This window comes from Pelophylax lessonae (assembly GCF_965119305.1).
Source record: "Pelophylax lessonae genome assembly, chromosome: 1".
NCBI lineage: Eukaryota > Metazoa > Chordata > Amphibia > Anura > Ranidae > Pelophylax > Pelophylax lessonae.
Window position 1 is genome coordinate 47,731,692 of NC_138768.1, and position 21,934 is coordinate 47,753,625.

Below are 21,934 nucleotides of genomic sequence, written 5' to 3' on the forward strand. Positions count from 1 at the left end.
CAGAGAGGGAGAAGACGGCGCATCGCTGGACCGTGGGACAGGTGAGTGTGCGGTTAGGCTGGAACTCCGCTTTAAGTATAATCAACTGCCTGCTGGACACCTGTTTAACCACTTACCGAACGCCCGCCGCAGTTGTACGTTGGTACTTTGACGCTAAATACCGGGGTTATGGCAGCAGATAGCTGCCATAACCCCCATATTTTTGAAAAAGGCAGGCGATCGGCTTTCAGGTAAGGGTGGTCCCAGCGGCGGACTTGCCACGGGATCACCCTTACAGTGCAGCGGAAAAGGTGACCACCCTCTCCCGCCGCATCCCCGTCGTTTTCCCCGCTTACCGGACCCGGCGGCGGCGGGGAAAACGATCCGGTCCTCTCTCCACACAGACAGAAATTCAAGTGAGGGCAAAATGGCCCTCACTGGACTCTATGGTCTTGGAGGACTGGTGCGACGTCAAACGTCGTTGCCTAGCAACCGGCTTAAGGAGCCGATTTTTTTTTAAACCTTTTTTTTCTTTTTTTAGTGTCCTTGTGAGATCTGAGGACTTTTTGACCCCAGATCTCACAATAAAAAAGGTCCTGTCATGGCTATTTCTATTACAAGGAATGTTTACATTCCAAGAGGGAGGTATCTGGCGACGTAGGTCTACGTCGCTGGACCCAGCCAAGCCGCTCTGCTGCAGTAGCAGCAACGTGAGCAGTCGGTTAAAATGCTCTGTCAGGTTTTATTACTGTCTGTGCCCTCGTTAGCGAGATTCACTACCTCTATTTGTCATGTTTACCGTTATCATTGAAAGTGAAAGTGGAAGAAAATCCCAAATTTTGGGTTGTCCCCAGAAAAGTTTTCCAAATGGGATACTAGTTCTGGTGACCTGGGGGGTCCCCAAGGAATTCCCTTAATTTCCAAGGATTTCCTCAAAATTCCTGTTTGGCTATGGGACAGGAAGTGAAGGGACACAGGTGGCGACAAAAAAAATCTGACAGGGGTTTTAACCCTCCCTTGCTCTTACAGTGCCTTGAAAAAGTATTCACACCCCTTGAAATTTTCCACATTTTGTCATGTTACAAACAAAAACGTAAATGTATAATAGATTAATAGTGTTTGTTTTACGATATATGTACAAAGGTACCGACACCCCAATTAAATGCAATAGAATGGGGAGAACCCCAAAGAAACTGGGAACAGCTCAAGGTGCCAGAGCCAGTCACCAAAGGGAAAAAGAAACAGGGGAAGAAAAAGGAAAAGATAAAGGACAGGAAAAAGGGAAAGCGGGGAGGGGGAGGAAGGATGAAGAGAAAGAATGGGGGAAAGGCAGAAAAAAACAGGGGAAGAAAAGGGTGGACGAGGGAGGGGGATGAAGGAGGAGGGAAAAGAAGGGGGAAGGGGAATGGAAAGGAAGATAAAAAAGAAAAAGAAATGGAAGAAAAAGAGAAAAGGGGAGGAAGGGGGGCTGGTGGGATTTTTAAATGGTACCGTAGTTTATAGGCTTCAGAAAATCATCAGATAAAATATAAAATATTTATTAATCCATATTAAAAACAAAAGACAAATGCGGTGTATAAAAAAGAATAATACAGTACAAGTGCATACAAAATTATTGCAGGTGGGAGAATCTGTCCACAGGACAACTATTAGTCATGCGCTCCACAAATCTGCCCTTTATGGAAGAGTGGCAAGAAGAAAGCCATTGGTGAAAGAAAGCCATAAGAAGTCCTGTTTGCAGTCTCTGAGAAGCCATGTGGGAGACACAGCAAACATGTGAAAGAAGGTGCTCTGGTCAGATGAGACTAAAATTAACTTTTTGGCCTAAAAGCAAAACGCTGTGTGTGCTGGAAAACTAATAATGCACATCACCCTGAACACACCATCCCCACCATCACATTGTGGGGATGCTTTTCCTCAGCAGGAAAGCTGGTCAGAGTTGATGTGAAGGTGGTAGAAGCCAAATACAGGGCAATCTTAGAAGAAAACCAGTTAAAGTCTGCAAAAGACTTGAGACTGGACAGAGGTTCACCTTCCTGCAGGACAACGACCCTAAACATACAGCCAGAGCTACAATGGAATGGTTTTGATCAAAGAATATTCATGTGTTAGAATGGCCCAGTCAATGTCCAGACCTAAATCCAATCGAGAATCCGTGCAAGACTTGAAAATTGTTGTTCGCAGACGCTCTCCATCCAATCTGACAGAGATTGACACAGCTGACCGTTGTTCTCTCTGAAATGATCACAGAGCGCCTGTGATCCTCCTATTTAGGTCTCTGTGTTCATTTCACAAGTCCCTCCCCATACAGTTAGAAAACACCCCCTAGGCTAAACCCTTTGATCACCCCTGGGTTAACCCCTTCACTGCCAGTGTCATTAGTACAGTAACAGTGCATATTTTTTTAGCACTGATCACTGTAGTAAGTTGCAAAGATTTGCCTTTGGGACTTTGAATGAGGTGTGACACGCCCAATAATACAATGTAAAAAGCAAGTTTATTGGAACATACAATGTCTGTACATACAATGTACCTGTCTGTGTTTACTTGCTGGCATTGTATGTTCCAATAAACTTGCTTTTTACATTGTATTATTGGGCGTGTCTTATTCAAAGTCCCAAGGGCAAATCTATGCAACTTTCTATATTATTGAGGGATGGAGGTGCGTCACGGGTGCATCAGGGCATATTTTATTATTTTTATTATTTTAGCACTGATCACTGTAGTAATGTCACTGGTTCCCCCAAAAGTGTCAAAAATGTCAGTTAGGGGTCCGATCTGTCCGCCGCAATGTCGCAGTGCCGCTAAAAATCACAGATCGCCACCATTACTAGTAAAAAATAAAAAAAAATGACATAAATCTTTCCCCTAGTTTGTAGACGCGATAACCTTTGCGCAAACCAATCAAAATACGCATATTGGAATTTTTTTTTTACCAAAAATATGTAGCAGAAAAACAAATTGGCCTAAAATGATGAAAAAAATAGATTATTATTTATTTTTTTTTTGGGAATGTTATATATCAGAAAGTGAAAAATATATATTTTTTTTTTCAGAATTGTCGCTCTTTTTTTGTTTATAGCGCAATAAAAAAAATTGCACAGGTGATAAAATACCACCAAAAGAAAGCTTTATTTGTGGGAAAAAAAGGACATCAATTTCATTTGAGTGCATGACCGCGCAATTGTCAGTTAAAGTAACACAGTGCCGAATCGCAAAAAAATGGCCTGGTCATTAAGGGGGAAAATCCTTCCGCTCCAGAAGTGGTTAAAGGTTACCAATAAAATGCTTAAAAATTTATTTTTTCTTTCTCTGTTTCGATCTTAATTTTATGTACTTCTCAGAACAGTGTCTTTGGTGCATTGTAAACTACCGGGAAAGTATTATGCAAGACATGTCTAGAAACAGCAAGACTTCCTAGAAATCATTGTAAAGGAAAATCTCTTTAAAAAAAAATTTTGGGCTTGCATCAGTTCACTTATTATCCAAAAAGTATAATTTTTTTTTTTTTTTTTACTCAGGCCCCGTTCACACTGGGGCGATCCGACTTCCCGGGGCGACCTCCGAGGTCGCGGTGCGAGCAGCGCGCTGCGACCTCGGAGCGGCCGGCACGGACTTCATAACATTGAAGTCTATGACGGTCGCTCCGGGTCGCCCCAAAGAAGCTCCGGACCCTTTTTCTAAGTCGGAGCGACTTGTGTCGCTCCTATTAGAACGGGTCCGCAGCTTCCCTATGGAAGGCGACCTACGGCGACCTGTGAGGCGACCAGGTCGCCTCACAGGTGGCCCCAGTGTGAACGGGGACTTACTCAAAGTTGTTTTTCAAAATGTTATACCTGCAAAGAATAATTGCAATAATTGATTCTGCTGCTGCCTGAGCCACCGAAAACTGCGCCTTTGTGGAATAATCCACTGGGTAAAATGTCTCCCTAAATCGACACTTCTGAGATCTCCTGGGTCCCCCCTTTGCTGCTCTGAATGGATCTTCCCGCTGACCTTCCTGTCACTACTGTATCCTGTCATAGCTGAAAATCAGACGGAGGAACCACTCAGTGCTAGAGGGGACACAGGTGATTGACACTTTCTAGGTGCTGATTTCAGGCTTCACTTGGGGATTACTGTGCAGCAGAGTAGTATGTGGGCAGGTGGGGATTACTCTGCAGCAGAGTAGTATGTGGGCTGCTGGTGGGCTGCATTTATGGACACTGCTGGTGGGCTGCATATATGGACACTGCTGATGAGGCTGCATTCATGGGCACTGGTGAGATGTCATTTGATTTAAAAAAAAAAAAAAAAAATGTTCTGAGTTCAAAGCTGTTTATTTTAAATTTAAGCTTTTTTCCTGAAATTTCTCTTCAAATATTGGGGTGCGTGTTATACGCCGATAAATACGGTGTATATATATATATATATATATATATATATATATATACTGTACAAATTTAGAAGTGGGGTGCATTAAAAGAATGCACCCCCCACCAAACAAACTTTGGTGAAAAGAAAATAGACACATATATACAGCCTAACTGTCTTCCTCTAAAGTGGATATTACCTAGAGATGAGAAAGCAAGGGGTTAAGCATACTATACACATTTACTGTATCAATAACTATCTCAATCTTCCAGGTTGGCTGTATGGGGCCCCGTGATTTCTAACAGCAGCCCTGCTGCTGCCTAAACCCAGGAGCCTGCATTCACTATATCTGGTCTCCCCAGGAGTCTGAAATCACTATATCTGGTCTCCCCAGGAGTCTGAAATCACTATATCTGGTCTCCCCAGGAGCCTGCATTCACTATATCTGGTCTCCCCAGGAGTCTGCATTCACTATATCTGGTCTCCCCAGGAGTCTGCAGTCACTATATCTGATCTCCCCAGGACCCTGCATTCACTATATCTGGTCTCCCCAGCAGCCTGCATTCACTATATCTGGTCTCCCCAGCAGCCTGCATTCACTATATCTGGTCTCCCCAGGAGCCTGCATTCACTATATCTGGTCTCCCCAGGAGCCTGCATTCACTATATCTGGTCTCCCCAGGATCCTGCATTCACTATATCTGGTCTCCCCAGGATTCTGCACTCACTATATCTGGTCTCCCCAGGAGTCTGCACTCACTATATCTGGTCTCCCCAGGAGTCTGCATTTACTATATCTGGTCCCCCCACAGTACACAGAATATGGAAATTAAATAATCTCAGTAAATATAAACTCCTAAAGACCGTTTCTCATCAACAGTATATAGCAGTCTTGTGACTTCTATCAGTGTCTTGTTAACCACTTTAGCCCCGGAAGATTTGGTTGCTCAATGACCAGGCCCTATTTTGCGATTCGGCACTGCGTGACTTTAACGGACAATTGCGCGGTCGTGCGACGATGTACCCAAACTAAATTGACGTCCTTTTTTTCCCCACAAACAGAGCTTTATTTTGGTGGTATTTGATCACTTGTGCGATTTTTATTTTTTTGCGCTATAAACAAAAAAAGAGCGACAATTTCGAAAAAATATTTTTCACATTTTTTTATATGAAATTCTCAAAAAGAAACTTTAAAAATCAAATTTTTTTAACATTTTAGGCCAATTTGTTTTCTGCTACATATTTTTGGTAAAAAAAATCCCAATAAGTGTATTTTGATTGGTTTGCGCAAATGTTATTGCGTTTACTAACTACGGGAAAGATTTATGTCATTTTTATTGTATTTTTTTTTAAATAGTAATAGCGGCGATCTGCGTTTTTTTTTTTTTCCCCGGGACTGTGACATTGCGGCGGACAGATCGCACCCTTGACTGACATTTTTTACACTTTTGGGGGTACCAGTGACATTACTACAGTAATCAGTGCTAAAAATATGCACTGTTACTGTCAAAATGACACTGGCAGGGAAGGGGTTAACTTTATTGGTAATCAAGGGGTTAAGTGTGACCCTAGGGGCGTGATTCTAACTGTCAGGGGGCGTGGCTTGTTAGATCATCACAGAGACATGCGATCCTATATAGCAGGATCGCATAGCCTCTGTGATAATCTAAGGGAGAATGACAGACGGCTGTGTTTACATCAGCCGTCTGTCTTTCTCTCTCAGCTGCGGGAGATCGCGAGTGACCGGCAGACATCGGCACACTAGCTCCCCAGGGAACGCCCCCCACAGGCGGCTGAGCGAGCGACGTAGGGATACGTCGCTTTGCCCAGCAGCGGCAGAGTGCCGCAGTATATGTGCGGTGGGCGGGGGGGAAGTGGTTAAAGTGGAATTAAACTTCCATGTATTGTTTGTACCTATACAGTAGGTAAGCAAATAATAAGGCTTACCTATAGGTGCTGTAAATATCTCCTAAACTTCCACTGTTTAGAAGATATTTACTGTAAATGCAGCCGATGATGTTATCGGCGCATGCGCTCTAAAGGAACGGGCACCCGTGCCGTTTCTTCAGAGCCCTGTGCCGTGACCGGCGGGCTCCCACACGCATGTGACATCACGCGGCTCCAGCCAGTCACACAGCCAGAGTACGCGGACCCGGAAGGAAGACGGGTAAAGATGGATGCGGCCTTCAGTAATGACAACAAGGGCTTTGTTTGCAGGTAAGTTTCACATAATGTGCTAGTTTGCAATGCATACTAGCACATTATGCCTTTACTTTTGCAGGTCAGAAATACATATTTTTTAAAAAAAGCGGCACTTTACTTCCTCTTTAAAGCTTGTAGGAGGAGTTTTCATTCTCCCCTGATTGTCCTATGAGGCTGCAGGACCCCTGACACTGCCTGGACATTGCTAATTGGCCCATGTGTTGATCACGTGCACTCTACCAAGGGAAAAAAAATCTCACACCAAACTGAGCATGTGCAGAGTGCCTCCAAGGCTCTGTAATACCAGGGAATGGATTGGGGACAGTTGAAGAAGGGGAGGATCAAAGAAGACAGAATCAAAAAGGATTGTGCAGGATTAACCCCTTAGGTTACACAGTGAGTATAACAAGCATGCTTTACTGCATATACAGACTGATTTTACTGTTGTGGGTTTAGTAACACTTTAAGATATGGACTCCTGTCAGACTCTTATAGAGGGATTGGATGGTGTGCCTGCGCCCTGCTGCTGCTAAATGCCAGAGCCTCATGCACCAGGACTAAATGGCCAGTGTACATAAGCCCTATTTCTAAAAATCTACTGGAGTTCCTGTCTACATGAAATAAAATCCTCCAAAAATGCAGATTTCCCGCTGCTAATTAACAGAACAATGTGCTAATTACCGAACAGAATTAGTCTGCTCTACAACACTATGACCTACTCCCATGTGTAACACATTAGGCCTAATATGTTAGCAACTGCCGCTACACTGATAATAAATAGTAAATGCAATACATTTTACGCTCGGGCGCTTCCATGGAAATTAATTAATCAAATGATCTACTAAAGGCAATTTTTTTTTTTTTTAATTATTGGGGGGAGTGGGGAAGGGTTGGACCCTCTCTGCCAACTTCTTATTGATGTCCTTGTCCCCAATGGGAAGGTTCACCTTAGAGTGATGGAGAAAGTAAAGCAAAAAGTAAGAGATGAGGGGAATCTACCAATGGGGACACCGGTTACAGTGACTGCTCCAGTGACAACTGTGTAAGATGGGAGATCTTTTTTTATATCACTTCCTGTTATTTCCAAAACAAGAAGTAATGGGAATTCTCCCTGCTGTCCCTACTCTTTCAAAAACCTGGCAATACAATATATACACTGGGTTCACACATATGCGTGCTGAAATCGCAATGCGAATTAGGCATGCGTTTCTTTGTGAATACCATTCCGGTTTCTGTGCAATTTCAGTACAGGTGCGGCTGCCGGCTCCCTCTTCCCTCTCTCCACAACTGCCTCCGATTCACTTCAATGTAAAATCACTTCCCAGTGACTTCAATGCAAAATCACTTCCCAGTGACTGCAATGCAAAATCGCCTCTCAGTGACTTCAATGCAAAATCGCCTCTCAGTGACTTCAATGCAAAATCATCTCCCAGTGACTTCAATGCAAAATCACCTCTCAGTGACTGCAATGCAAAATCACCTCTCAGTGACTTCAATGCAAAATCACCTCTCAGTGACTGCAATGCAAAATCACCTCTCAGTGACTTCAATGCAAAATCGCCTCTCAGTGACTGCAATGCAATATCGCCTCTCAGTGACTTCAATGCAAAATCGCCTCTCAGTGACTTCAATGCAAAATCGCCTCTCAGTTACTTCAATGCAAAATCGCCTCTCAGTGACTTCAATGCAAAATCGCCTCTCAGTGACTGCAATGCAAAATCGCCTCTCAGTGACTTCAATGCAAAATCGCCTCTCAGTGACTTCAATGCAAAATCACCTCTCAGTGACTGCAATGCAAAATCACCTCTCAGTGACTTCAATGCAAAATCGCCTCTCAGTGACTGCAATGCAATATCGCCTCTCAGTGACTTCAATGCAAAATCGCCTCTCAGTGACTTCAATGCAAAATCGCCTCTCAGTGACTTCAATGCAAAATCGCCTCTCAGTGACTTCAATGCAAAATCACCTCTCAGTGACTTCAATGCAAAATCGCCTCTCAGTGACTGCAATGCAAAATCGCCTCTCAGTGACTTCAATGCAAAATCGCCTCTCAGTGACTTCAATGCAAAATCATCTCCCAGTGACTTCAATGCAAAATCGCCTCTCAGTGACTTCAATGCAAAATCACCTCCCAGTGACTTCAATGCAAAATCACTTCCCATTGACTTCAATGCAAAATCACCTCCCATTGACTTCAATGCAAAATCACCTCCCATTGACTTCAATGCAAAATCACCTCCCTTTGACTTCAATGCAAAATCGCCTCCCAGTGACTTCAATGCAAAATCGCCTCTCAGTGACTTCAATGCAAAATCACCTCTCAGTGAATTCAATGCAAAATCGCCTCTCAGTGACTTCAATGCAAAATCACCTCTCAGTGAATTCAATGCAAAATCGCCTCTCAGTGACTTCAATGCAAAATTGCCTCCCAGTGACTTTTTTATTATTATTATTATACAGGATTTATATAGTGTCAATAGTTTGCGCAGTGCTTAACAAAATGAAGGCAGACATAACAGTTACAATACAATTTGGTACAAAAGGAATCAGAGGGCCCTGCTCGTTAGAGCTTACAATCTAAAGCTGGATACACACTAGACAATTTTCTTTAGATTTTTTTCCTTTAGATTTACTAAAACCATATAATATGAGGTCAATCCCAGACACTTTCAATTTGTAGGCAATCAGGCAGGTCCTTGCACTACATAGTTGAAGGTAAATCTAAAGGAAATCTAACAACAAAAGTTGTATAGTGTGTATCCAGCGTAAGAGGGAGGGTCGATTGATACAAAAGGTAATAGCTGTGGGGGATGAGCTGATGGAGAAATTGAAACGGTGTATTAGTTAGAAGTCGGGTAGGCTTCTTTAAAGAGAAGGGTTTTCAGGGATCGTCTCGCAGGGGTCTTCAAACTATGGCCCTTCAGTTGTTCAGGAACTACAATTCCCATCATGCCTAGTCATGTATGTGAATGTCAGAGCTTTACAATGCCTCATGGGATGTGTAGTTCTGCCACAGCTGGAGGGCCATAGTTTGAGGATCCCTAAAGATTAGGAGACAGTCAGACAGATTGGGGTAGGGAGTTTTAAAGAATGGGAGAAGCTCTGGAGAAATCCTGGAGGCGAGCATGGGAAGAGGTGACAAGGGAACTAGAGATCAGGAGGTCTCTGGAGGGCCATAGAGAGTGGCTTGGTTGATATTTTGAGATCAGGTTAGTGATGTAGCTGGGGGCAGAGTTGTGGATGGCTTTGTAAACTATTGTTAGCACTTTGAATTTTATTCGTTGGGTGAGTGGAAGCCAGTGAAGGGATTGTCAGAGAGGGTTGGAGGACACTGAATGGTTGGTAAGGTGGATGAGTCTTGCAGCATCCATTATGGATTGAAGGGGGGATAATCTATGTAAGGGTAATCCAATGAGGAGGGAGACGCAGTAGTCGAGGCGAGAGATAACCAGCGAGTGAATTAGAAGCTTGGTGGTGTCATTGGTTAAAAAGGGGTGTATTCTAGCGATGTTGCGGAGGTGAAGGCGGCATGATTTGGACAGAGATTGGATGTGAGCCTGAAAGGACAGTGCAGAGTCCAGGGTTACCCCTAGCACCCTGGCATGTGTGGAAGGACTGATAGTTGTCATTGATCTTGACAGAGAATTCCGGGGAAGGGGCGGAGAAAATATTATGAGCTCAGTTTTAGATAGATTCAGTTTGAGGAAGTGGTGAGACATCCAGGCTGATATGTTTTTTAACCACTTAAGCCCTGGAAGATTTTACCCCCTTCCTGACCAGGGGGTATTTTGCGATTCGGCACTGCGTGATTTTAACGGACAATTGCGCGGTCGTGCGACGCTGTACCTAAACGGATTTGACGTCCTTTTTTTCCCACAAACAGAGCTTTCTTTTGGTGGTATTTGATCACCTGTGCAATTTTTTGATCACGCGCTATAAACAAAAAAAGAGCGTCAATTTTGCAAAAATAACAATATTTTTCACATTTTTTTTATGTGAAATTCCCCAAAAAAAAAAAAGTAAAAATCAAAATTTTTTAACATTTTCAGCCAATTTGTTTTATGCTACCTATGTTTGGTAAAAAAAAAAAAATTGCAAAAAGCGTATTTTGATTGGTTTGCGCAAATGTTATTGCGTTTACTAACAAAGGGAAAGATTTGTAATTTTTGTTGTTTTTTTTTTTAACGCGTAATGGCGGCGATCTGCGATTTTTTTTTTTGCGGTACTGCAACATTGCGGCGGACAGATCGGACCCTTGACTGATATTTTTGACACTTTTGGGGTTACCAGTGACATTTCTACAGTAATCAGTGCTATACACATGCACTGTTACTGTAAAAATACACTGGCAGTGAAGGGGTTAACTTTATTTGAGAGGGAGGGGCTGTGTGTGTCCCTAGGGGCGTGATTCTAACTGTGATTGGCTGTGGCTTGAGGTGTAATTACACTGATCAACGGTTCTACATAGTAGATCCGTATGATCAGTGTCTCTACACAGGGAGAGCTGACAGGCAGCTTGTTTACACAAGCTGCCTGCCTTTCTCCCTCTCCCCCAACGATCGCAGAGTGACCGGCGGACATCGGGTCCGCTGGTCACACGCGCGGGGGGGTGCGTGACCACGCGGGAGCGGAAGCGCGCCGCCGGCGGAGCGCGCTCGCTCCCCAGACCCTCCCAGGCTAGTGACGTATCGATACGTCACTCTGCCTGTGAGGGGCTGACCGCCGCCGTATATAGTCGGGCGGCGGTCGGCAAGTGGTTAATAAATCAGTGATGCGGGAGGAAACTGATGGGGTGAGCTGAGAGGTAGATTTGGGTGTCATCAACATAGAAATGTTAGTGGAAGCCATGGGAGGCGATCAGCTGACCCAAGGAGGAGGTGTAGATCGAGAATAGTAGCGGTCCAAGGACAGAACCTTGGGGGACCCCAACGGTAAGAGGGGTTGGATAGGAGTAAGTGGAGTTGTAAGTGACACTGAAGGTGCGGTGAGATAAGTAGGATTCGAACCAACAGAGAGCGCAGCCACGGAGATCAAGCAAAAGACTTCACTGCAAAAACGCCTCCCATTGACTTCAATGCAAAATCGCCTTCTGTTGACTTCAATCCAAAATAACCTCCCATTGACTTAAATGCAACCTTACCTCCAATTCACTTCAATGCAAAAACACCTGTCAATAGCAATCCTATGTGATTACTTATCTCTGCATGCCACTATACTTTATCACTTGTGAGTCTGGAATACACCGCTCCAAACTCCAGGACCCTTTTTGTAATCTCATTTAAAACGCAACGTGTGTGAACCCCCCTCAATAGGAACACATAAAATCTAGCCTGTCATACAAATCTGTGCATTTGAAAACACATCCAGAATCACATATGTGTGAACCAGGGCCAAAGGAAACATTCAGGCAGAGATCAGACTGGAGATATCTAATACTAATGCCCTCAGTATATGTGTCTCTATAGTGAGTCCCTCCAACCTGAAAGACAGCAGGAGAAACATGTAAAAAATGTCTTCTGAATCCTATACTGTTGTAAAACCTCTGTTCTGGCCCTGAACAGCTCGTTAACCCTTTTACTGCCAGAGCAATTTTTTTTTTTATACTAATATAAAATGCACATTTGTACAGAAATCCTGTAGAATAAAGAGATGGTACTTGCAATATTTGTATTTTTTTTTGTTTTTTTGTTTTTTAATGTTCAGAATATTGTTTACTGATGAAAAGGGTTAGACCCCGTTCACACTGGGGCGACCTGTCAGGCGACCTGTTTACCTGACAGGTCGCCATAGGTTGCCTGCCATAGAGAAGCTGTGGACCCGTTCTAATAGGATCGACACAAGTCGCTCCGACTTAGAAAAAGGGTCCGGAGCTTCTTTGGGGCGACCTGGAGCGACCTGCATAGACTTCAATGTTATGAAGTCTGTGCCGGCCACTCCGAGGTCGCGGTGCGAGCTCCGCACCACGAGCTGTGAGGTAGCCCCGGCAAGTAGCGTCACCCCAGTGTGAACGGGGTCTAAAAGGGTGGAAATATAATATTTACAGGAAAACTTGCAGTGTTTTATGTCATATATTTACACACTTGAAACTTTACAAACCTACATTTCCAGTAGAAGCAAATACAGAAACTCATTTTAATGCACACAAACACAATAAAATCTTATTTTTTTTTTTTTTTAATATAAAAGAACACGAGTCGAGTAAATACAGTATCTCACAGAAGTGAGGACACCCCTCACATTTTTGTAAATATTTTATTATATCTTTTCATGCGACAACACTGAAGATATGAAACATTGCTACAATGTAAAGTAGTGAGTGTACAGCTTGTATAACAGTGTAAATTTGCTGTCCCCTCAGATTAACTCAACACACAGCCATTAATGTCTAAACCGCTGGCAACAAAAGTGAGTACACCCCTAAGTGGAAATGTCCAAATTGGGCCCAATTAGCCATTTTCCCTCCCCGTTGTCATGTGACTCGTTAGTGTTACAAGGTCTCAGGTGTAAATGGGGAGCAGGTGTGCTAAATTTGGTGTTATCGCTCTCACTCTCTCATACTGGTCACTGGAAGTTCAACATGGCACCTCATGGCAAAGAACTCTCTGAGGATCTGAAAAAAATAATTGTTGCTCCACATATAGATGGCCTAGGCTATAAGAAGATTGCCAAGACCCTGAAACTGAGCTGCAGCACGGTGGCCAAGACCATACAGCTGTTTAACAGGACAAGTTCCACTCAGAACAGGCCCCGCCATGGTCAACCAAAGAAGTTGCGTGCATGTGCTCAGCGTTATATCCAGAGGTTGTTTTTGGGAAATAGATGTATGAGTGCTGCCAGCATTGCTGCAGAGGTTGAAGGGGTGGGGGGTCAGCCTGTCAGTGCTGCACACTGCATACAATTGGTCTGCATGGCTGTCATCCCAGAAGGAAGCCTCTTCTAAAGATGATGCACAAGAAAGCTTGCAAACAGAATACATATTGGCCTAAATTATGAAGAAATCAGATGTGTTTATTTTTTTTTTCTATTGGATGTGTTTTATAGAAGAAATATTGTTTTGTTTTGTTTTTTTCAAAATTGTCAGTCTTATTTTTTGCTTATAGCGCAAAAAGATTAAAACTGCAGTGGTAATCAAATACCACTAAACGGAAGCACTATTTGTGGGGGGAAAAAAACCACATAGATTGTATTTGGGAACAGCGTTGCATGACCGCGCAACTTTCAGTTAAAATAACGCAGAGTGTATCGCAAAAAACGGCTTGGTCATGAAGGGGGGTAAATCTTCCAGAGCTCAAGTGGTTTATCCCATAAATAACATTGTTAGATTTTTTACTTCAGGAGTATATAATAAGTTTGGGAATTCTAAAGAAATGCTTACACGAACCCCGCTTGTAAGGCCGAACTAAATAATACACCTCAGGAAGTGCCGCCATGGCTAACAGAGGATAGACTTAGAGCTAAACTAGAGAAACTTAACATAAATAAATCCCCGGGACCGGATGGCTTGCACCCAAGAGTTCTTAATGAGCTCAGCCAGGTGATTGCCAGACCATTATTCTTGATCTTTAAGGATAGTTTACAGACAGGTATGGTGCCAGCTGATTGGAAAAAAGCCAACGTGGTACCAATATTTAAAAAGGGGCCGAGATATATCCCGGGTAACTATAGGCCGGTCAGCCTAACATCAGTAGTCTGCAAAATTTTGGAGGGGATGATAAGGGACCACATACAAGACTTTAGTAATGAAAACGGTATTATAAGTAGTAATCAGCATGGATTCATGAAAAATCGTTCATGCCAAACCAATCTATTAACCTTCTACGATGAAGTGAGCTGCCACCTAGATAAAGGTAAGCCTGTGGATGTGGTGTATCTGGACTTTGCAAAGGCCTTTGACACCGTTCCCCACAAACGCTTACTGTACAAACTAAGGAAGATAGGTATGGACCATAAGGTGAGTACCTGGATAGAGAACTGGCTCCAGGGGAGAGTCCAGAGGGTGGTGATTAATGGGGAGTACTCTGATTGGGCGGGTGTGGAAAGTGGGGTCCCCCAGGGTTCTGTCCTGGGACCAATCCTGTTTAATTTATTCATAAATGATCTAGAGGAGGGGATATCTAGTACAATCTCAGTATTTGCAGATGATACTAAACTAAGCATGCCAATATCTTCTATGCAGGATGTGGAAATCTTGCAAGCGGACCTGAACAAAATAACGGGGTGGGCAACTACATGGCAGATGAGATTTAATGTAGAAAAATGTAAAGTAATGCACTTGGGGGCCAGAAACCAGAAAGCAAGCTACTCACTAGGGGGGGAACCTCTGGGTGAGTCTAGGATGGAAAGGGACCTGGGGGTACTGGTAGACAACAGGCTTGGCAGTGGCATGCAATGCCAAGCCGCTGCAAGCAAAGCCAACAGAATACTGGGATGTATAAAAAAGGGGATTCACTCCAGAAATAAAGAGATTATTCTTCCACTCTACAAGACTCTGGTCCGGCCACATCTGGAGTATGCTGTCCAGTTCTGGGCACCGGTCCTCAGGAAGGATGTACTGGAACTGGAGAAAGTCCAGAGAAGGGCAACAAAAATAATTAGGGGAATGGAGGACATCAGCTATGAGGAAAGACTACAAGCACTGAACCTATTCTCTCTGGAGAAGAGAAGATTGAGGGGGGATATGATATCAATGTACAAATACTGTACTGGCGACCCTAGCATAAGGAACAAACTATTCAGAGAAAGGAGATACAATAAGACACGTGGCCACTCACTAAAACTAGAGGAAAGGCGGTTTAACCTTAAAGTGCGTAAGGGGTTCTTCACTGTAAGAGCGGTAAGGATGTGGAATTCTCTTCCACAAGCAGTCGTATCAGCGGGGAGCATTGATAGTTTCAAAAACTATTGGATGGACACCTTAAAGACCACAACATACAGGGGTATACAATGTACGGTTAAAAGCAAACACACACACACATCATAGGTTGAACTGGATGGACTGATGTCTTTTTTCAGCCTCACTAACTATGTAACTATGTAATAATGCATTACAATTTAACTAAACCCGTTAGATTTTAGTCAACTAAAAATGTACTGGAGATCTTTTTCTGTTAAAAAAAAAAAATAATGTACTGGAGATTTTAGTTGACTAAAATCCGACTAAAACTAAAACAATTCAGATGACTAAAATACGACTAAAACTAAAATGGTATTTAAGTCAAAAGGTTACGACCAGGGCTTTTTTTTCAGCAGGAACGTGGGGGGGGGGGGGGACGTAGTTCCGTCACCTCCAGCACTGAATGTATGTAATAGCAAGGGGTGTGCTGGAGGGTGTATTGATGCTGGCTGCTGGGGGATCAACTGTCACTGGTGGGAATCTGTTTTTGTGTGAGGGTCTATTGTTGATGGTGGGGGGTCTATTGTTGCTGGGGGGTTTATGTTGCTGGTAGGGATCTACTATTGAGGGAAAGGTCTATTATTGCTGACTGCTGGAGGGTTTATTGATGCTGGCTGCTGGGAAATATGTTGTTGCTGCTGGGGGCCAAATTTGCTGGGGGGGTGGTATTTTTGTGGGTGGTCTATTGTTGCTGTGGGTGTGTGGGGGGTGTCTATTGTTGTGTGGGGGATCTGTTGTTGCTTGGGGGGACCCATTGTTTTTGGGGTGTGGTCCATTGTTTCTGGGATAGCCTATTGTTGTGTGAGGGTTCTATTGTTGCTGGCTCCAGGGTATCTATCTTACTGCTTTTCTTATTAGGCAAGAACAAATTCCATACCAATTATTTAGCAGCACAAATTGATTCTTGGGACAGTACTGGGAGGTGGGTAGGGGTGGAACTGAGGGACGATGCTTGGAGGTGGGTAGGGGTGGAACCGAGGGACGATGCTTGGAGGTGGGTAGCAGTGGAACCGAGGGACGATGCTTGGAGGTGGGTAGGGGTGGAACCGAGGGAAGATGCTTGGAGGTGGGTAGGGGGTGGAACTGAGGGACAACGCTCGTAGGTGGGTAGGAGTGGAACCGAGGGACGATGCTCGGAAGTGTGTAGGGGTGGAACCGAGGGACTATGCTCGGAAGTGTGTAGGGGTGGAACCAAGGGACGATGCTTGGAGGTGGGTAGGGGTGGAACGGAGGGACAATGCTTGGAGGTGGGTAGCAGTGGAACGGAGGGACGATGCTTGGAGGTGGGTAGGGGTGGAACCGAGGGAAGATGCTTGGAGGTGGGTAGGGGGTGGAACTGAGGGACAACGCTCGTAGGTGGGTAGGGGTGGAACCGAGGGACGATGCTCGGAAGTGTGTAGGGGTGGAACCGAGGGACGATGCTCGGAAGTGTGTAGGGGTGGAACCGAGGGACGATGCTCGGAAGTGTGTAGGGGTGGAACCGAGGGACGATGCTCGGAAGTGTGTAGGGGTGGAACCGAGGGACGATGCTCGGAAGTGTGTAGGGGTGGAACCGAGGGACGATGCTTGGAGGTGGGTAGGGGTGGAACCGAGGGATGATGCTTGGAGGTGGGTAGGGGTGGAACCGAGGGACGATGCTTGGAGGTGGGTAGCGGTGGAACCGAGGGACAATGCTTGGAGGTGGGTAGGGGTGGAACCGAGGGACGATGCTTGGAGGTGGGTAGGGGTGGAACTGAGGGACAACGCTCGGAGGTGGGTAGGGGGTGGAACCGAGGGACGATGCTTGGAGGTGGGTAGGGCACAGAGACAAGGGGGGACTCAGAAGGGGAGAGTTCTTGCATCTATTGTCTGAGAAAAAAAAGCCCTGGTTACGACTAAAAGGAAATTGAAATTTGACGTCAAAATAAACACTGACATGCGCAGCTCAGCATACATTTACAGCATCCCTCTGTGCCGTGATGATAGGACTCCTATGCAGTGCTGGGACAAGGGGTAGGCAGGAGGAATGGCTGCCCTTGGCACTGTGGTATCATGTGAGATGGGAGGGAGATTGGGGGGAGGGAGAAGATTTGTGTTGGAAGGAGGAATTTGGAGGTAAGTATTGTTCGAGGATGGGAAAATAGGGGGGGGGGATGCAAAGAGTGGCAATTCAGGGGGATTTGTGCTAGGAGGTGGATTGATGGGGGTATTTGTGCTGAGAAGGGGGATTTGGAGTGGGAGGGAAACACTGTGTACTATGAGGGGAAATTTTAGCGGTAGAGGATTTGTGCTGGGAAGGTGATTTACTGGAATGAGGGGGAATTTATGCTTAGGGGTTAAGCATGCAGATAAGTAGGGGTGCAGTTTGGCATGTTTGCCCTGGGTCAGAGCTGGCCCAAGACATCGTGCTGCCTGAGTCCAGGAATAAAATTCTGCTCCCCCCCCCCAAAAAAAAAAATCACACTCACCAAAAGGCTCTCACATCTATTATTTTATATCATGATAGTTACAACTAAGATAAAATCTATCAGTAAGTCAGATTTACATGCAACAGCACCTTGTCTATATGCAAAAATTAAGGGGCTGCGTTGTGTGAGCGTGCGTGCGCGTGTGTGTTCGCCTGTGTGGGTGGGGGGAGATTAAGGGGCTGTTTTGTGGGGTATAGGGACAAAAGAAAAAAAACAGTAATAACATTAAATTTAACAATTTGAAAATATTATATATACTGTTATCTTCCTCCATAACTCACCACTGTCTGTCCTCAGTCCTCCTGTCACTCCTGTGTCTGCAGCGCCCACTGCCCTAGAAGATCCAGCCTGCCCTGCGTGAGATGGAGTGCACTGATGTCTGACGTCATTGCGCACACCACAATCACACGAAGAACGTTCCCCGGAGGAGACGCTCCGCTTCATTCTCATTAGTTTGCACTGCGGGCATCAATTTGCTGCCCCTCTCAAAGTTCTGCCTGGGTCCAATGGACCCAGCGAGAGCCATGCTAGGGCCGGTCCTGCCCTGGGCCCTAGGTGACCTTGTCCCGGCACTACTCCTATGCGAATGAGCAGCCGAAGAGACCAAACACAAAAGCAAGACCAGGAGAACATGCTTCCATGACCATGACAGTGCATCACTGGAGAGCATTGTTTGTCAGGTAGGTCTGCCATAATGTGCTTATATGCGGTCCATACTAGCACATTATGGCATAAAACTCCTGGGGCCCAATATTAACCACTTGCCGTCTGCTCACGTTGAGCCTACTGCGGCAAAGTGGTTCGTTATCGTCTGACGACGTAGTACTACGTCGTCAGACACTCCCCTTTCTCGGCGGCGCGCGCGCTCTGCCGGGGGCTCGCTCCCGCTGGATTCAGTCACAGCGGGAGTCGGGCCAGGGGAGGAGAGGCGGCGATCACCGCTGCTCTTCCCCGATCGTCGGGGAATCGAGTGTGGAGATCCGCCCGCCTGTGTAAACACAAGCAGGCGGATCTCTGAAGTGACAGGCAGGGTCAGATTGCAGGGTTCAGCATAGTTGAACGCTTGATCTGTCCTTGTGTCACACAGTCACCTCCCCCCACACACGTTAGTAAGCACCAGGCATACATTAACCCCTCCCTCTCCAATAAAATTAACCCCTTCCCTGTCAGTGTCATTTTTACAGTAACAGTGCATATATATAGCACTGATTACTGCAGTAATGTCACTGGTACCCCCAAAAGTGTCAAAAATGTCAGTCAAGGGTCCGATCTGTCCGCCGCAATGTCGCAGTCCCGCAAAAAAAAATCGCAGATCGCCGCCATTACGCGTTAAAAAAAAAAAACACCAAAAATGACAGAAATCTTTCCCTTTGTTAGTAAACGCAATAACTTTTGCGCAAACCAATCAAAATACGCTTATTGTGATTTTTTTTTACCAAACATAGGTAGCATAAAACAAATTGGCCAAAAATTTAAAAAAAATGTGATTTTTACATTTTTTTGGGGGGGAATTTCATATAAAAAAATGTGAAAAATATTGTTATTTTTTCAAAATAAACGCTCTTTTTTTGTTTATAGCACAAAAAGTAAAAATCGCACAGGTGATCAAATACCACCGTTTGGGTACGGCGTCGCACGACCACGCAATTGTCCGTTAAATTCGCACAGTGCCGAATCGCAAAAAGTGTCCCAGACGTAAGACAGCAAAATCCTCTAGTGGTAAAGTGGTTAATAAAAAATAAATAAATAGTGAAGTTTGAGGCCATGTTCACATGGGTGTACTCAAGCATACGCCCGTATGAGGGCCGTGTTTGAACAGGTGTTCCATGCATCCCTGTCCAGGCAATCTCTTTCACGTTAACTGAGATGCATGGACTCAAGAACTCACACCCACATTCACCCGCATGGCTGTCAAATTTGTAGCAACATCTATGTCACCTGTGCATCCCCATGCGGGCAACACGGCCCATGTATACAAGGCCTGACTCTGCTTTAACCAAATCATTTCTGTGACCGTGTTGTAAAGATTCTTTACTAGAGCTCCTGACATTCACCTGCCTTCAGGAAATCACCGAACTGCCTATCAGGTCTGCAGGAGATCTGATAGGCATAATGCCAGACACACTGAAAAATAGATGCTGGCTGTACATACACTTTTTTTTTCAAGGTTGTTTTTATTGGTTTTAGAAAAATTCTCGACAAAACAGAGCTCAAAAAACGGGTTTACATACACTTTAAAGTTGACCTGTCATACTGGCTGTGTTATTTTGAGGGGACAACAAGTTTACACTGTTATACAAGCTGTACACTCACTACTTTACATTGTAGCAAAATGTCATTTCTTCAGTGTTGTCACATGAAAAGATAGAATAAAATATTTATAAAAATCTGAGGGGTGTACTCACTTTTGTGAGATGCTGTAGGTAACTGTCATGCAACTTCAGTACTTTTTGGAACCCAGACATGGACTAAGGGTCCTTTCACACGAACGATCCGATCAGATCCATCTGTCAGTTTTTTAGGCAGACCTGATCGGATCCTCCATGCATCCCTATGGGGCAGCGGATGTCAGCAGAGACATGTCCGCTGACACTCGCTGACATCCGTATCCGATCCTGTCCGTGAAATCAGGACGGATGGAAACCCTATTTTCCATCCATCCAGTGGATCGGATGAGAACAGAGAGGCGGTGCGTTCTCATCCCATCCCCCCATAGAGGACAGCGGGGATCTGACAATTCCGTCTCCGCACACAGAGCCGAGACAGAGCTGTCATCCGCTTGCTCAGCGGGAAACGGCGGATCGATCCCCCGCTGAGCAGAACGGACCTCATTGGAAGGCGCACCGTGTGAAAGGACCCTAAGTACGCAGATCTGGAGCCTTGACTCTACTATTAAATTGCATTTTAGTTTCTGGTTGGTAATTCATTAAACCAAAGACGGCCAACCTTCAATTTTAACTAAAGTTTAGCGATGGCAGCCCTCCGATGTCTCCTAGTACAGGTTGCCTGTTGAACGTTGCCTGTTAAAACACCAGTTTATTTTGGCATGTAATGCAAAAATAGAGAATCCAAAGTGCAGAGAGAATACGGTAGTCCTATTTCAGCATCCTGACCACATAAAATCTGGTTACATCTTTCCAGCTGCACCCTAACATTGTTTCTGCTGTCATTTTTTTTTTTTTTAAAGAAGAGCTCTATACGCTTTCTACAAAGTGACTCACCCAGAAGTTGTCCTTGAAGAAAGCCCCTCTCATGATGAATCCCAGTTGATTCTCAGCACTGCCAGGACCAGCTGCTAGTAACTCCACTGAAAGGGAAGTGAAATGTCAGTACACGCTTGCAGAAAACCAAACTTTACTATCTGCCAAGAATAATGTCATAATTAGTTCCTCAATTGTCCTTCCCTCTTTACAATGCCCTGCCCCATTGAGTCCTACAGGCTCAACCTGTGCTGGTCTATGCTGACTACACCAGACACCGGTCACAGCAGAATCTGGGTACACTGTGACCCCTGCTGGTCAGTATAGATATAACACCCCTTGTCATTGTCTTTCTTAATCAGGGTTCCTCCTGAGGTTGCTAGGGGTTCCTTGAGCAATGGGCAATTTCTGCCTCTCAGATAAGTTCCCAATGACCCCATTGTTCCTTTTAGCTATCTGTAAGGGGGTAATTCTTCCCAATGATGACAAGAGTAAGGAGAATTCTTCCCACTGACTGTCACACTAATGTGTCATGAGTTGTAGATTTTTATCAGGGGTTCCCCGAGACCAGAAATTTATTTCCAGGGTTCCTCTGTGTTGAAAAGGTTGGGAAAGGCTGTTCTAGGCCATTTGTTTCCATGCATGTTTTTTTTTTTTGTTGTTTTTATGTGGAATAACTATGGGGCCTCTATAATTGAACACCTGACCTTAAATTCCTGACCGGTATCTGATTAACCACAGGTTCCAGAGGTCATGAAGCAAGTACCATTCACCTGCTGGTAAAGCCAATAAATCCATGACAATAAACAAATTTTGGAAGGTTGTTGGGTACTCGCCAGGAAACTGGATAAACGTTTTAA

General features: G+C 44.7%; 1 protein-coding gene across 1 annotated transcript in view; it reads right to left on the bottom strand.

Moving 5' to 3' along the window:
- The window catches only part of PSTPIP2 (proline-serine-threonine phosphatase interacting protein 2), a gene marked incomplete at its 3' end in the record, with an annotated part of 182,808 nt that extends 161,562 nt beyond the window's left edge, over positions 1-21,246 (bottom strand). The window contains exon 1 of the mRNA XM_082274537.1: positions 21,096-21,246. Within this exon, the coding sequence (XP_082130663.1) occupies positions 21,096-21,128 (33 nt within the window). The 5' untranslated portion in view covers positions 21,129-21,246. The remainder of the gene's footprint in view (positions 1-21,095) is intronic.
- Positions 21,247-21,934: the final 688 nt, after the last annotated feature.